Source organism: Hemicordylus capensis, chromosome 3 (genome assembly GCF_027244095.1).
Source record: "Hemicordylus capensis ecotype Gifberg chromosome 3, rHemCap1.1.pri, whole genome shotgun sequence".
Lineage (NCBI taxonomy): Eukaryota > Metazoa > Chordata > Lepidosauria > Squamata > Cordylidae > Hemicordylus > Hemicordylus capensis.
Genome location: NC_069659.1, coordinates 246,883,414 through 246,896,046, shown reverse-complemented (window position 1 = coordinate 246,896,046; position 12,633 = coordinate 246,883,414). Strand labels below are relative to the sequence as shown.

General features: G+C 42.3%; 1 protein-coding gene across 5 annotated transcripts in view; it reads right to left on the bottom strand.

Annotated features, from left to right (window-relative positions):
- MYOF (myoferlin) overlaps positions 1 to 12,633 on the bottom strand; it is a 137,583-nt gene that overhangs the window by 85,833 nt on the left and 39,117 nt on the right. For 2 of the 5 annotated variants that reach the window (XM_053310744.1, XM_053310745.1), the window contains exons 6-12: positions 9,479 to 9,639; positions 6,944 to 7,072; positions 4,591 to 4,653; positions 4,457 to 4,507; positions 3,909 to 3,939; positions 1,054 to 1,180; positions 874 to 952 (exon numbers count right to left, since the gene is read on the bottom strand). In XM_053310744.1, the coding sequence (XP_053166719.1) occupies positions 874 to 952; positions 1,054 to 1,180; positions 3,909 to 3,939; positions 4,457 to 4,507; positions 4,591 to 4,653; positions 6,944 to 7,072; positions 9,479 to 9,639 (641 nt within the window). Of the gene's footprint in view, positions 1 to 873; positions 953 to 1,053; positions 1,181 to 3,908; positions 3,940 to 4,456; positions 4,508 to 4,590; positions 4,654 to 6,943; positions 7,073 to 9,478; positions 9,640 to 12,633 lie in introns of those variants that run through there. The other 3 variants (XM_053310746.1, XM_053310748.1, XM_053310749.1) reach the window with 2 other exon arrangements.

Sequence of the window (12,633 nt, the reverse complement as noted above, 5' to 3'; positions counted from 1 at the left end):
TTCACATGGCATTAAATTAAACACTTAATGCTATCACATGATGATAGCATTGAGTTTGCGGACCTTTAAGGATATTGGTTCACTCATTGATTTTTAATGAATTTCTTTTAAAAGCTTCTAAAATGGTTTAAAAGTGCCATAACTGCTTTATTTCATAGCAGAAAGTTACAACAAGTTTTGGAATTGAATCTCCCACTCAGTCTATCATTCAAGCCTCATTTGGAGGAAACTGCCACTTGCCTTTTTATAAAAGAATACCCCCATTTTTTTAATCCCATATTATAATTCCAGAATAGCTGGGCAGAAAGTTCTCAAAATTAATATGGGGTGGGAGGAAGCACATAATAGTAGCAGTAAATGTGTGGGTGTTCCAGGAGATCAATCCACCCATTTATTTTTAATGAATGTATACACACACACACACACACACACACTATATATATAAATATAAAAAAATGGGTGGACTTGTCTCTTTTAATCTTCACAAATATAGTGCTATAATCATGTAGGGACACCATGTGAAATTTCAGAGCTTTCTACCCAGCCATTAACGAATTATTAATATTGTTTACTTTCCCATTTATCTCTATGGGGAAATTATGATTTAAGTAGGAAATTTGGGTTCAGCTTCCTCTAGTGATGGTGTTCATTGCATAAGTTGTTCAACTGCAGATCCGCCTGTTTGCACTTTAATAACATTTCCAAGGACATTTGCAAAACTATCCTAGGAAAAACTCCGGACATTCCTATAAAAAGATACACAAGCTTATTTGTGGCTTAAAGACCCCTTGGAGTAGCAGCAAAAAGCAGTACTGGGAGCAGGAAGAAGCTACACCCAAAAGATGAGAAACAGGCAAAAGTTTAGTGATGTACCTTTGAAAGGCAGCGCTGTAGAAGGCCATGGAAGAGAATGACTGTGGCGATAGGATGGAAAGTAGCGGAGCAAGCAGAACTGGGAAAAGAAACATACAGTAAGCATAATTCCTGATCCTGACAGCAGGATGAACTAACCAGTAGGAAGCATATTAGTAGAAGAAAAATACCAATTTATACATTAAACATACTGGTGGCTCATCTCCCGTTCCAAGCACAAACATGCTGACTTTCAAGTACCCTTTGGCACCTGAATTAGTATCTTCAGGGTCATTTAGAAGCAGCCATTTTCTCATGACCACGTGACCTGAAAAGAAAAAGTTAAAGCAGATAAAAGCCCAATCCTTATAAAAAAAAAAAGTGTGTGATTTTTTAATGGAGTTGGACTAAAGTTGGTCAAAGGCAGTTTCTAGTTTGCATGAGTTCTTTCTACTCTTTGTACTCAAACAATTCCTTTTGTACCAGAGATTCGGAGAGAGATTCGGAGAGAGATTCGGGGGGGGAGAGAGAGAGAGAGAGATAGAAGTGCACACTAGCTCCAGATTTTAGACCTGATCCTGTAACCCACTGCGTGCGCACATGCACACGCACACGCACCACTTAAGATGGGGCTCAAATACTATGAAGTAATGTAGTATATCATGCCAAAATCATACAAAGGAAGCACTCTGCACTTTGAAAATGAGCAGCTCATATAGGGTTGTATGACAAATCTCCCTTCCCCATTAGCTGTTTCAAAGTGAGCTGCAACCGAGTGAGGCCATGGAATAGTAGCTGAAGGCCTCAAAGGTTTATACCAGCAGCATCCTGCTGCAGGCTCTCCCCAGGGTTCCAATATGGTCGTGCTTCTACAGAGAAAAACAAGGTAGTGGCAACATAGAGGTATGCATCCCTGTGGCCTGGGTGCTATTTGCACATGGCTTCATGCTGCGGGGTAAATGTTGAGCGAAGTTACTTTGAATCACACTTGCGACATTGAGGGAAGCAGCGCCTCCCCTCCGCTCTCAGTTTTTGTTTTTACGTTCACATGGCATGCCTCCATGTTTTCCCTCTAGCCAATGGGGGGAGGAGGGAGAGAGAGAGATTACTAAAGAGCTACATCTGCATTTGTAAAGAGAGTATCCCTCTTATCATGCTAATGATTCTACATCAGCGCCTCTCCCTATTTGCTGCGCCGTTTTCAGAAAAAGTAGCTTAAAACCAGTATTTTAAAAACCCAGAAATACTTCAAGATAAGCTAGAATTTGCAAGACAAAGCCTGACTTGTGTGTGGAGTGGGTCCAAGAATCTCGACAGTACTTTGGGGTAAGTCTGGCAGGTGTGTGGATGCACACACTCTCTCCTGAAGGAGATTTGGGGTAGAAGCCCTGTCTGTAAAATGGCAGCCAGATTGGTCTCTGGGGCAACCCGGAGAGACCATATGATACCTGTTCTGAAACAGTTACACTGGCTGCCTATATGTTTCCGGGCAAAATACAAAGTGCTGGTTATTACCTTTAAAGCCCTGAATGGCTTGGGTCCGAGATATCTTAGAGAGCGTCTTCTTTTACATGATCCCCACTGCACGTTAAGGTCATCTAGGGAGGTCTGTCTCCAGATACCACCGGTTCGTTTGGTGGCAACTCAGAGGCGGGCCTTCTCTGTAGCTGCTCCTGGGCTGTGGAATGCACTCCCAGCAGAAATCTATAATCTTAATTCCTTACTGACCTTCAAGAGAGCCCTTAAAACCCATCTGTTTGGCCGGGCCTTTCAGGGTTTTTAATCAGTTTTGTTTTAATGTTAATCTGGTTTTCAGGGTTTTAATTGTTCTTATAGTTTAATTGTTTTTAAGATGTTTTTAAATTGGTGTTCATATTTATATTTCTGTTTTAATTGTTATTGGTTTTAATGGTTTCTGTTTTTAATTGTAAACCGCCCTGAGCCATTTTGGAAGGGCAGTTTAAAAATCGAATGAATGAATAATAAATAAAACCTCCTGGAGGAACAGGCCAGCAACAAGATGCAGCCGAACTTCAGCTGTTTTGGAATAGCCCCGTTCCTCTTTTACCAGCCCTGGCCAGTGGCCACAGTATGCTCAGAAGAACGTGCATGGTGATAGCTGGTGTGTGTGTGAGTCTTGTCATAGAGTCCTGTGGCATTGTGCAGAATTGTACCCCAGACCATTAGGCAGCACAGAAATGGGAAGTGAACAAAGTATGTTAGGAGCAGGTGCCACTAGATGGCAGTCAACTTTCCTATATTTCATTCATTCATTCAAATTTGTGGACTGCCCCAAACCTCTGTCTCTGGGCATTTAATATAACATCCCAAAGGCATTTCAGCCACTCTCAAACAACCTATATTGGCAGAAACTGTGGCTCTTCAGTGGTAAGCCGCCATCTTACTGTCACCATTTCCTGCTGACATGACTTGCCTACCTCCTCTCTGTGGGATGGCAGTGATTGCAGTGTTATGAAAGAAAAGTAGGAGCAGCCGCTGCTGACCACAGAACAGGTGAGGAAAAGCGGGGCCTGGGTAGTCTACTGCCAGACAGCCCACAAAAACCTAGAGCTGGATGTTACTGGTATTCAGCATATCAAAACAGATCTAAACCAAAGAGTGCTGCTGCAGCAGCTATGCTAGCAACTCAGAATGACTTCTTGCTCTGCCATTTCAGAAACTTACATCTTTAGAACTGGATATGTGACTTATGGCAACAGGTAAAGAACTGTAGATGTTGCAGAATGGAACACCTGTGCAAGGTTCCTGGGGACGCGGCTGTACAGTAGATCAGTGGCAGAGCATCTGCTTTGCCTGCAGAAGATCCCAGGTTCAATCCCTGGCATCTTCAGGTAAGGCTGAGCCTGAAACCATGGAGAGCCTCTGCATGTCAGTGTAGACAATATACTGAGCTATATTGTCTACAGGTCTGACTCGGTAGAATACACCTTCCTTTGTTCTTATGTACTGCTTTCTTAATAGTCATCACATCAACACACATTCCTTTATCTCTGGGGGCGCGGGGAGGAAATCATGCTTCGAGAACAGGAACTTACCAGGTTCATCATAGACATAACCAATGTCAATCTGAAACAAGGATTTACAATATTACCTCTTTAGAAGTAACAAACTATGATCAAGAAAATATAATATTCATTTGGGTTTATAGCCTGCCTGCTTTCAATTGCATGGTTAAGCATTTACACAACTAGTTTCCCTACCAAAAAATGATTGTTTGTAGCTTCAGAACATGAACCAAATGTTTTAAAAGTTGTAAGAATCAATCTTTTGACAGACAGCTTCACTACTATCAAATCCAGATTTTTTTTTAAAAAAAATTGATAGCGAATTCTCACCCTAGAATCAATGGATGATTGTTTACTGGTTGCAGATCCTTTCCTCAGATCAGGAGAGCTCAATCAGCTCTGAGTCCAGGTACAACTATAGTTAATTTGAGTCAGTACCAAGACTCCCCAACCCAAATTTCTAAGGGAATGTGTTCTTGTTCCCTACTTCTATTATTATAGCTCTGGGGAAGGGATAGGCAGAGCACCAAAAAATGCGCTACAACTAACACATGTGGTGGACAATAAAGCAAACTTACCTTAAATTCCCCCATTAAGCTGTCTGCACGTAAAGAATAAGAGTCATACACCTGTAAAAAGAAAGTAAGACTATGTATAATCTTTACTCAATGATTGTGAGATACTTATAGTGAATATTGTTAGTCATTCTTACCCGAATGCTTATTGTTTCATCAAAGAGCTCTGAAGGAGTCATGTGGACATTGTAGAAAAACATCTGGAAAGATACAGGGAGAAATGGCATAGATCTTTAAGTCCACAGAAAGAAAAGGGGTGCAATGAAGAGAAAGTGAATAACATGAAAGCCTCAGTAAAACAAATGAGATTTTGGTGTACAGTCACATTCTTAAATCCTACTGGCTGACATCCAGCCTAAAGTACTGTTCAGAAGTTACTCTAAAGCACTGTTTAATTTCAAGAGGACTTCTACTGAGTAATTTAGTCAGCATGTCAGCTACTGATTTAAAACTAGTCTTACATTTGTTTATCTTGTTTGTATCCCATCTTAGCTCCCAGGAGCTCAGGGCTCTACATAAATTATATCATTTCATTTCATATATACATCCCACATTTCTGCTCAAAGTTTGCCCACAAGATGGCCTGCAGCAATCATATACAATTATTAGAAACAATTATGTAGATGGAATAAAATATATCAGATGCTAGGCTATAGTACTAGGCAATTTACTTGAGTAGCTACTTTTGAATAAATATGCATTGGATTAAATTACGCTTCACAAAGAGGAACTAACATTAGTCTTAAATTGCATGGTGAAATAGAAACATTTCAACTTCCTTCCTAAAGACTGACAGAGATAACCCTGTAGATTTGCAGAAGGAAATCAGGGAGGTGTCAAGCAGAGGTGACTTCAATAACTCACACATAGACTGGTAAATCCACTTCAGGTAATGACAAAGAGGTCAAATTTCTAGATACACTGAATGACTGTGCCCTAGAACAGTTGGTCATGGAACCAACAAGAGAGAAGGCAACCTTGAACTTAATTCTGAGTGGTACCCAGGACCTGGTGCGTGATGTCAGTGTCATGGACCCAATAGGGAACAGTGACCATAGTGCGATCAAATTCAGCATACATGAGGAGGGAGAATCAGCAAGGAAGTCTAATACAGACACTTTTAATTTCAGAAAAGGAAACCTCTCTAAAATGAGGAGTTTGGTAAAAGAAAACTGAAAGGGAAAAACAGGAGAGTCGCTTCACTCCAGAATACATGGAGTTTACTTAAAACCACAATACTAGAAGCTCAGGTAGAATATATACCAACACTGAGCAATAAATGCCAGGACAGAGCCCTGGTGAGCCCAGGCACAAATGAAGCCTGGAGGTAGCAACTGGGTCAAGGTTACCCATTATGCCTAGATTGACTCCAACATGTTTTAGATTAATACCCAGGCCTAATCCTGTCAATAATTATGCAAAGGCTTACCCTAACATTTGAATTAGTATAACTGCCTGGCCTGCAACGTTGGAGTTGTATCATATGAAGCTGCCTTATCATGAATCAGAGCATTCGTCCATCTAAGTCAGTATGTCTACACCAGGGCTGCTCAACTTCAGCCCTGCTGCAGATGTTGGCCTACAACTCCCACAATCCCTGGATATTGGCCACTTTGGCTGGGGATTATGGGTGTTGTAGTCCAAAAACAGCTTGGGGGGGCTAAGCTGAGCAGGTCTGGTCTACACTGACTGGTGTGTTTTGTTGTAAACCGCTCAGAGATGTACATTTTGGGTAGTATAAAGATATGTTACATATAAATAGATAGATAGATAGATAGAGATAGATAGAGATAGAGATAGATAGATAGATTCTCCAGGGTTTCAAGTCAGGGTCTTTCCCAGCCGAAAGGGATATGTGAAGAATTGAACCTGGAACTTTCTGCATGCAAAGCCACTGAGCTGTTGACTCTTCCCGGCATAATATAATGATACAGAATATTGCACCAGTGCAGGAGTCAGTATTTCCAATTATAAGTTTAATGTATTTGCTAGTGTAGAAGGTCTTAGAGTTGTATGAGTGAGAGCCTATTTCCAGTTATCCAGCTGCAAATGAATGTTCATTTACAATGTTCATGTACAAGACAGCAAATGAGGAAATGCATCTGTGCTAGGGAAAATAGTTTCTCTGAATCCAGTCTCAGATGAAAATACCCAAATCCTTTTACCATTCCTCATAGGACTCGCATTGCAAATCATTTATTGTCTCAGTTGCTTCCCTCTGAACATGAACAGTTTATTTGTCATTCCCTTCTGATTCTTTCAGCTAAGACTAAGTCCTAACTAGATGTAACTGGAAGCAAATCCCTTTGCTTTCAGTAGCATTAACGTCAAGTGAGTTTACAGCTAAGGAATGCAGCCTCAGTTATTTTGTCCATACCTTTCAAAAAATATGGCACCTAGAATATCTTGCACTGGTATGTCAGTACTTTGTAGTTTCTATTCTCAGCTTAGAAATATCTTTCCACTAGAAGATTAGAAAAATGACCTTACCTCATCAAAATAGGGATTGTTCCCTCTTTTGATTCTTGTTCTGTGTGTCTGGCCACAAACATGTACTTTGACAACTGGCTTTATGTTATTGCCACACAACTGACGGCCTTCAATGACCCTAACGCGAATCTGGCATAGGGAAAAAAAATTAGATCAATGATGGTTTTCATGGAGTATTGGTCTGGCTTTTAACCTTAAAGGCATAATGGGGAATCCCACTGAGGTAAACGATGAGCTTTATTGGACACAGAAGGGAAAAGTAGCAACCTGTGCTGTTGTGGACTCTGTGCCCATCAAGCTCTCACATGTACTGCAGTCACTAGATCATCATGAATAGTTATGCCTCTTCATTGTTAACTCTATAGCTTATGAAATATTGCCTAAGTACTAAAAAAAACCCCACACCCGAAAAGACTTCCAGTCTTATCCTCATTCAGATCACCATCGCTGTCGTCAACAACAACAGATATTTATATACTGCTTTTCAACAAAAGTTCCCAAAGCAGTTTATATAGAGAAATAAAAATAAAGAAAGATGGATCTTTAGATGGATCTGAATGAATAACATTCAGATATTATTTCATAGAGGTTGAACTTGAGTACAGACTCCAAAAAACTCCGAGAAGTCCTGCCTGGCATGTCCAACACCCCCTTTCCCTGATGTGCCACTCAAGCTTATTACAGCCTTCATCTGAAGAGGCAAAGGCTGTAAGTGTGATGGTGGGCACCATTGTGAGTGGGAGACTTGGGCATCTGAGTGCTCACCACTAGCTCTTCAGACAAAGGCTGTATGCTTGAGTGGCGTGTCGGGGAAAAGGGAGTGACTGATGCAACAGGAGGGACTTCTGGGAATTTTCCGGTGGCTGTTCTTTAGTACAGCCTCCATGAAATAATGTCTGAGTGTGGCTCTTGCATCTTGAGTTCAGGGATGTACCCCTACCACCCCTTTGCTATTGCAGACTGCAGCCAAAGACATTACACCAGGGAAAAGAAAATTCCAAGATTTTAACACAAGCTTCTGAAAGTAGTGTGGATTCCTGAATTAAAAAATGAACATGTTTACTGTGCATCAGTTTTCCTTCTAAGTGACATTTGTCCTTATACTCCTTGATTGAAAGACACAAGACACAATCACTGGGTTGAAGGATGGGCTACAATGTTATTACTGTAGCCCATACAATGTTATTGTATCGTATATGATGACAACTAATTGAAGCAAACTTCCCTGCCTCAGTGTGGACAACTTGCTACCAAGATGAGAGCTACAAAATTGAGCCTCCTGCTGTTCACCTTGCACAGGTAATCCCACCTCTCCTCCAAGCATCAGATCAGTAACGGATGGTATTTGTTCTTCACTGCCCACACACCTTAAAAGTGCCGAGGACACCCTGTCACATCAATCTGGTCACATCAATCTGGTGAGCCTTTGGGTCACTGAGACTACCAGAAGTGGCTCCCTGTTCCAGATTTTCTCATGTCAGTAAATTGTAAGAGGTTGGTTTGGAAAAATCTTCCTTCAGCACTCCAGGGGAGCCTTGGGGTGCTCACCAATGTCCCCTATGCTTCTCCAATTCCCCATCTACATTGGATCTGCCAGTTCAGACCTATTTCATGGAAAATAGGTGATGCACGGAAAAGGATGCAAGGCCAAATATCACCCAAGTTTGAAGCCATACAGCACAAGATAACAGTAGGCAAAACAGCTTCCTATCCTGAGGCCAAGAAATTCCTACTCAGTCCCACTGGAGACCAGTGGACTGTTCGGCTGTTGGGTGGACTGATTGCTGTTGCATTGTTCACCATAGCTTGGGAAGTGTGTGGCTGCCTTTGATAGATGCCACTGTGCTTGCCCAATTGCTTAGGTTGCACAAAGCTTGTGCTGTCAGACTGGCTTCTGCTTGTGCCTTAACCCTCTAAGACAGGCATCCCCAAACTGTGGTCCTCCAGATGTTTATTTATTTATTTATTTTATTTTTGCATTTATATACCGCCTTTCATTAAAAAGATAACCCCAAGGCGGTTTACAAAAGTTAAAAACATACAATAAAAACACAATAAAAACATCATATTAAAAGTACAAAAACATATAAAAACAGGCATAGAAACAACACAACAAATACAACAAATAGAAACACAGAGAAGCCGCAGTAGAAAACAATCATGTAAAAGCCTGGGTAAAAAGCCAAGTCTTTAAAAGCTTTCTAAAAGTTGCTCAACTACAACTCCCAGCATCCCTAGACACAATTTTTTGTGGCTGGGTATGCTGGAAGTTGTAGTTCAGCAACATATGGAGGGCCGCAGTTTGGGGATGCCTGCTCTAAGAGGATAGAGACAAACTCCCCACCACACACAAGGTGGGCAGGGGAGCACCATGTTTATTTAGAATTAAGTCTCACTGTGAGCAGTGGGGCTTACTCCCTGGAAATAGTGTGCACAAAATGGCAACTTTAGATTATCTTGCAAACAGGCATAAAATCCAACCCATTATGCAGTGCATGGATATGGCAAAGTACATTGTTTAAGAAACTCTACAACCTGGAAGTCTTGAGGTTTGTTAGAAAGCACCCTCCTATTTTTCCTTCCTTTGGTAATACGTCGAGCAAGCTGAGTTTCACGTGTGCCACTTGGATTGCCTTGGGGAAGAACACCACTTCCAACATCAGCCATATCCTCATCACCTCCATCTTCTTCTCCTTCTGAAAAGAAACACGTAAGTACAATTAATGAACAGTTATCACAATTTGACCCTTGTAGTCATGACTGCAAGAACTCAGAGCTGGTAAACTTCAGCAGATGAAGTATCAAAAAATAATAATAATTCCATTATAGCTATGAACTTAACAAGTGCTGTTCTCAGCCTTAGATGCACAGCAGTACAATGTTAAATCCTTCCCAGAAAACTGTGTGAAGAAGAATCAGGTAATGTTTGCAAAACTCCTTGGACATATAAGATAGCTCTAAAAATGAGGGGTAGGTTCGATCCACTAGTAATATGTAATATTTGAACATGCCAATGATAATCATGTAACCTCTTTTAAAAGGTAGTAAGTTGAATCCTTTACAAGTATTCCTATCTATCTATATCTTCTATCTATATAATTCTCTAAGGCATACCCGTGGCTAATCCCGTGCATGGCAGATCTTGCGTGAGTTTGCGAGCAGAAGCACTGTGGTGATTGGGCAGTGGGGATTCCATATGCAGATAGGGAGGAGGAGCCTGTGGCACCATGGTGATTGAGCAGTGGGGATTCCATATACAGATAGGGAGGAGGAGCCTGTGATGGTTGAGGTCAGTTGCAATGCAACTGTTACTGGTCAGAAAATATTCTTGATTGTAGAGGAGAGGAATCTATATACAAGGAAAGTGGGCAGGGGTCTGCAAAGAGAGGGGTCATGAGGGAGGAAAGAGCCTCTTCAGGAGAAGGAGGATGCCGTTGTGTGAATTAGATGAGGAAACAAAATGAACGAGTTCTGTTAACTCAGGAGGGGGGGGAGAGAGAGAGAGAGGAGGGAAAGCAAGACAGAGGGGAAGAGTGAGTGGAGGAGTGAGAGAAAGAAGGAAGGGCGAGGGACAGGCCTGAGCCTGTAAGTGGCCTAAGGGGAATGAGTGGCTATGGCAGCGCCTATTGACAGCAAGAAAGGGCCCAGTCAACCACTGCTGCTGTTTGGGGCTACCAAGGCCATTGGTGGAGGGAGACAGGCAGGCAGGTAAGGGACGGGTCCGGGTCTATCAGCAGCCTGATGGGAACAAGCAGCCATGGTGGTGGCAGCAGCAAGTAAGGGCCCAGTCAACCGCTGCTACTGCTCCTGTGGGGAGGAGTAGGAGCGGAGCTTGGGTGGGTAGGTCTCTGGGAATAGGGGGCTGCAGCTTGGTCAATAGGCACCAGCAATACTGCAGCCATGGCAGGGGCATAACGAGGCTGGAGTGGGCCCAGAGACAAAATTTTAAAATGGGCCCCTTGCTGATACACACACACTCACTTCACATGTGACTTGCCTCTGGGGGGGTCCTCGAGGCATGGGGACCCCCAGGCAGCCACATCCCCTTGCCCAATAGTAGTTATGCCCCTGAGCCATGGCCAAGAGGGGTGAGGGGGATGGAAGCAACCGGATGGAGGAGGAACAGGAGTGTGGCTTTAGTGAGGGTGGAGAGATCTCTGAGGTGAGGGAGGCTGTGGCAGGGGGTGAGGAGAGCAATCAAGTACTAGTACACAGATGCTCAGAGCAGGTTAAGCTAGTATGAATTGTTTCTGACTGTTGTGGTTTAATAGGAAATAAATCAATATGTTTTGAAAATATACAACAATAATAATAGTAGTAGTAATAATAATAAATTGAAAACAAAGCTTATATAAATATCTGCTCCTCAAACTATATAGTCAACAATGACGCAGGCACAGTATCTGTGCTTAAGATGTGTTGTGTTTATTTATTTCCATGGATTTATTTATTTCCTTGGATTTATAATATTTTTAATAGGAAGACACTCAAAGCCATTCACAGCAGAATCAAAAGGATGTCAAAGATAATCCTAAAACAACACTAAAACCGCAGCATAAAAACACTGATATCCTGACTACATTACATATAAATAGTTGCATTGAAATTAGTCATGACTCACTGGATCCATTTATTTTAATGGGACTACTCAAGAGTAATTTTGTCTGGATGTCAGCCATCCGTAACAAAACAAAGCAGGATCCAGACTAAGTCTGGATCATTAAAGAAATTAATGAGATTTGTTCAGTACTAACTTGTCTCATTTATTTCAGTGGTGCTTATTCATGACACTCTGCTCACAAGCTATAACAAAGAATATTATCAAACCAACAGTTCAGAATAGCAGAATATTCAGAATAGCAGGCATAAGCCCCCCAATCCTTTTGAGACCAACAAACTGTTCTGTCTCAATTGTTCCAACTGTCTCCTGAAAGGTAGTAGGGATAGAACCAAGTGGACCTCCTTCAGGGCCACAACCTTGGTGCCACAACTGAAACAGCCATTTTTCTTGGATACATGCAGCGGATCCCTGACGGTGGCAGGACATGGAGCAGGGTCTCCAAAGCTGACCTCAGGGCTTGGGCAAGTTCATATGAGAGACAGATCTTAAGATATCCTTGTCCTAAGCTGTTGTGGCTTTAATGGAAAAAAACAGAACTTTGAATTGGGCTCAGAAACAAGTGAAGATCAAATCTTTGGACCAGGTCAGTCCAAAACAAACCTGAACGCATCCATGATTTGATCATGGATGAAGGAGCCAACCTGGTATGTATTACCAAGACTCGGTTGGGGGAGGCTAGTGCTCCAGTTTGGTCCCAGCTTCTCCCTCCAGGACATTCTTTAGAGTAGCAAGTGAGGGGACATGGTCGGGGAGATGGAGCGGCTGTGGTCTATAACATCTCCCTTACCGGTGTCCCGGTTAGGGTATCAGACCATATTGAATGTGTGTACTTAAGTTTGGGGACCAGGAACAGATTGGGACTTCTGTTGGTGTACCGATTACCCCGCTGCCCAACAGAATCCCTTACTGAGCTCACAGACTTGGTTGCGAAACTCGCGTTGGAGTCTCCCAGACTCTTGGTGCTGGGGGACTTCAGTGTTCATTTCGGGACCAATCCATCCGGAGCAGCTCAGGAGTTCATGACAACTATGGGCCTATCCCAAGTGGTCTCTGTGCCAACGCATATTGC